At 52.9% G+C, this 4,641-nt stretch overlaps 1 protein-coding gene across 1 annotated transcript in view; it reads left to right on the forward strand.

The window, feature by feature from the left end:
* Positions 1-4,641, forward strand: part of slc25a13 (solute carrier family 25 member 13) — a gene marked incomplete at both ends in the record, with an annotated part of 64,094 nt that overhangs the window by 43,247 nt on the left and 16,206 nt on the right. The window contains 1 exon segment of the mRNA XM_084455050.1: positions 1,339-1,420. Within this exon segment, the coding sequence (XP_084311176.1) occupies positions 1,339-1,420 (82 nt within the window).

Raw genomic sequence — 4,641 nt, forward strand, 5'->3', positions numbered from 1 at the left:
CTCTCTCTCTCTCTCTCTCGCTGTAGCTCTCTCTCTCTCCCTTACTCACTCTCCCTCCCTCAAAACATTCCATCTCTCTCTCTCTCACTCTCTCTCTCTCTTTCTCTTGCTGTAGCTCTCTCTCTCTCCCTTACTCACTCTCCCTCCCTCAACACATTCCCTCTCTCTCTCTCTCTCTCTCTCTCTCTCTCTCTCTCCCTTGCTGTAGCTCTCCCTCCCTCAACACATTCCATCTCTCTCTCTCTCTCTCTCTCTCTCTCTCTCTCTCTCTCTCTCTCTCTCTCTCTCTCTCTCTCTCTCTCTTCTTCCGTCCCACTCCCCAGGCTCTGGCTCCTGCTTGTTGGGGGAGGGGGGGAGGAGGGGGGGAGGAGGGGAGGAGGGGGGGAGGAGGGGAGAGGGGAGGGGGGGAGGAGGGGGCGGGTAAGTCAGGCTCTGACAGGTGGACTTGTTCCAGAGAGTACCCCCACACACACACCACCACCACCACCACCACCAACCCCCTTCCTGAACCTGTCCTTCCCCAGGGACGAGAGCGCAGGGCTGGCCAGACCAGACAGGGAAGAAGGTAACGTTAGCTACCTCTGGCAGGTGGAGCTGACTCCGGCTAATGCTAACACTATCAGCCGTTTGGATCATAATCACTGAATGATTCTCTGATTTTGAGTGAATTAATCAACTATAATAATCATGGTGGTTTGGTTGTGGTTTGCTTTGTGGTAGTTTAATTCATCTAAATTAGTGCTAATTTAATTATGTTTGGTACTAATTGGTGCTAATTGACATTATATTATATTATTATTATATTAAGATAAATAAATGTACAGTACAAGCAGAAGATAAAGCACACAACGTTATATCGCTCCATGATCAGATATTTATCAAAAGATACTGTTTACAACCTTGAGAAGCTGTACTGTTGTGTATAATTGCCACAGGTAAACATGAGGCACAAGATACAGGTACCATGTAACATGAGGCACAAGATACAGGTACCATGTACATGTAATTAAATGCTCAGATGAAATGATGAGATGTCCGCAAATCCGCAAATTGATTGTCTTTCACTCCGTCTCTGTCCCCCCCTCTCTCTCTCTCTCCTCTCTCTCTCCTCTCTCTCTCTCTCTCCCCCCCCCCTCACTCTCTCTCTCCCTCTCTCTCTCTCTCCCCCCCCCTCTCTCTCTCTCTCTCCCTCTCTCTCTCTCTCTCCCCCCCCCCTCGCTCTCTCTCTCCCTCTCTCTCTCTCTCCCCCGCCCCCCTCTCTCTCTCTCTCCCCTCCCCCTCTCTCTCTCTCCCCCCCCCCTCTCTCTCTCCCCCCGCCCCCCTCTCTCTCTCTCTCAGTCGGGCGTCACCCCGCCCCGCCCTATCCTGGTGCAGGTGGCCGAGTCCGCCTACAGGTTCACCCTGGGCTCTGTGGCAGGGGGTAAGTAGTCACGGACCATTGTGCACCACTAGCATCGCAGTCACCCCCCAACCCCACCCGCCTCCACTCACCATCCCCCCCCCCCCAAGCTCCCCTCTTCCTAAGAAGAGGAGAGGAGAGAGGAGGACAAAGGCTCCCCTATTTCCTGCTGCTGCTGTGGCTACAGGGGCGATTTTGGGCCCGACTGCTTAAAGAAGAGTGGTTCCCCCCCTCTGCACCCTGGGAAAAGCCTTGTGTGGAATCCTTTGTACCTGTGAGTGATCAGAGAGGGGGGGGGGGGGGGGGGGGGGGGGGCGGGGTTGGAGGGACTTGTGTTTGGCTCCAGACTGCCTCACCCCCCGACTGTCCCCTTCCTCCTCTCTCTGTCCCACGATCACCCCCCCCCCCCCCCCCCCCCCACCCGAGGGAGACAGGTTAATTAGCAGGTAGCGCCCCAACGACCGTCCCCCTCTCTCTCTTTAATTAAAGCTGTCGCCCTGTGTGCTGTGTATGGCCTGGCCTTCAGATAAGACGAGGCTCAAACCTCCTGATGCTCTTTTGATGTCCGAACCATCAACAAACTCAAGACCCTCCTCTTCCTCCCTTAGAAACACCCCTCCTCTCGCCTCTTCGTACTTTCCTTCCTACTCACCCTCTGGCCTGGTCCTCGTCCTGGTCCATTCTCCACCCTCTGACATGGTCCTAGGTCATAGGTCATTCTCCACTCTCTGACCTGGTCCTAGGTCATAGGTCACTCTCTGACCTGGTCCTAGGTCATAGGTCATTCTCCACTCTCTGACCTGGTCCTAGGTCATAGGTCATTCTCCGTGGTCCTCTGACCTGGTTCTGGGTCATTCTCCATGGTCTGTCTATATAATGGGGCCTCTGCTTCAGAAATGTCATCTGAACGTTTCCTCAACCCTGTTTCCTGCCCTGTGCACCTTGCTTTGGTGTTAAAACAGATAAAAGCTCAAAACGATCCCCACCGTTCTGTCTTGACTATGTCCTTATCTCACCTTCCTAACGGCTCGGCAACGTCGTAGGACCCTTTCACACTTAGGACCCACTGCCCTTAGGACCCTTTCACACTTAGGACCCTTTCACACTTAGGACCCTTTCACACTTAGGACCCTTTCACACTTAGGACCCACTGCTCTTAGGACCCTTTCACACTTAGGACCCACGGCCCTTAGGACCCTTTCACACTTAGGACCCGCTGCCCTTAGGACCCTTTCACACTTAGGACCCACGGCTCTTAGGACCCTTTCACACTTAGGACCCTTTCACACTTAGGACCCACTGCTCTTAGGACCCTTTCACACTTAGGACCCACTGCTCTTAGGACCCTTTCACACTTAGGACCCACTGCTCTTAGGACCCTTTCACACTTAGGACCCACTGCTCTTAGGACCCTTTCACACTTAGGACCCGCTGCCCTTAGGACCCACTGCCCTTAGGACCCTTTCACACTTAGGACCCTTTCACACTTAGGACCCACGGCCCTTAGGACCCTTTCACACTTAGGACCCACTGCTCTTAGGACCCTTTCACACTTAGGACCCACGGCCCTTAGGACCCACTGCCCTTAGGACCCTTTCACACTTAGGACCCTTTCACACTTAGGACCCACTGCTCTTAGGACCCTTTCACACTTAGGACCCACTGCCCTTAGGACCCTTTCACACTTAGGACCCACGGCCCTTAGGACCCTTTCACACTTAGGACCCACTGCTCTTAGGACCCGCTGCCCTTAGGACCCTTTCACACTTAGGACCCACGGCCCTTAGGACCCTTTCACACTTAGGACCCACGGCCCTTAGGACCCTTTCACACTTAGGACCCGCTGCCCTTAGGACCCTTTCACACTTAGGACCCGCTGCCCTTAGGACCCTTTCACACTAGGACCCTTTCACACTTAGGACCCTTTCACACTTAGGACCCTTTCACACTTAGGACCCACTGCCCTTAGGACCCTTTCACACTTAGGACCCACGGCCCTTAGGACCCTTTCACACTTAGGACCCACTGCTCTTAGGACCCGCTGCCCGTAGGACCCTTTCACACTTAGGACCCACTGCTCTTAGGACCCTTTCACACTTAGGACCTACGGCCCTTAGGACCCTTTCACACTTAGGACCCACGGCCCTTAGGACCCTTTCACACTTAGGACCCACGGCCCTTAGGACCCTTTCACACTTAGGACCCACGGCCCTTAGGACCCTTTCACACTTAGGACCCACGGCCCTTAGGACCCTTTCACACTTAGGACCCGCTGCCCTTAGGACCCTTTCACACTTAGGACCTACGGCCCTTAGGACCCTTTCACACTTAGGACCCACGCCTTAGGACCCTTTCACACTTAGGACCCACGGCCCTTAGGACCCTTTCACACTTAGGACCACTGCTCTTAGGACCCACTGCCCTTAGGACCCACTGCCCTTAGGACCCACTGCTCTTAGGACCCACTGCTCTTAGGACCCACGGCCCTTAGGACCCTTTCACACTTAGGACCCACGGCCCTTAGGACCCTTTCACACTTAGGACCCGCTGCCCTTAGGACCCTTTCACACCTACGTTGTTTAGTCCGGACTTTCAGACTTTCCAGTTTGATCTGAACCATCTGACAGGTGTGAACCCTCCTGGTCCACCGACGGTGCGCGGGTCAAAGACTCTGGTCTCTGGTCCGACCTCAAGAGGTGGTCTCGGCTCGAACCGAGGTTCGCTGCTGCCTAATGTGAAATCAAAGGTCCGCACTTTCGGATCAAACAGACGCGCGTGCATCCACAAACCAATCAGTGTCAAGTATAGGGAGACGCACCCCCATGCAAGCGATGACGACATAATGTAGGTCTGCCACCAAAAATCCTTGTCCGCTGGTGTGAAAGCGAAAGTTATGGAACTAATCAATAAAAAATAACAAATGTGAAAGCGCCAAACGGGATTCTGGTTCGGACCTTGGTCTAGACCTTTAGGTGTGAAAGCGCCCTGAATAACGTTTACCCAATGTAGGGCTGCATGATTATGACAAAAGATAATAATTGCCATTATTTGCTTCAAAATGGTAATTGCGATTAATAATTACGATTATTTTTAATATATAATATTAATATATAATAACCAAAATGCTCCCAAATCACAGATGTTGATCCCTTTCTTGCTACTAACTCACTGACCTCGTTTTCGCTAATTTTTTCACTACTCACGGCTGCAGGTACTCTTGTGACACTTGTCTTGACCTACTG

Source organism: Borostomias antarcticus, assembly GCF_949987555.1.
Source record: "Borostomias antarcticus genome assembly, chromosome: 21".
In the NCBI taxonomy this organism is placed as follows: Eukaryota; Metazoa; Chordata; class Actinopteri; order Stomiiformes; family Stomiidae; genus Borostomias; species Borostomias antarcticus.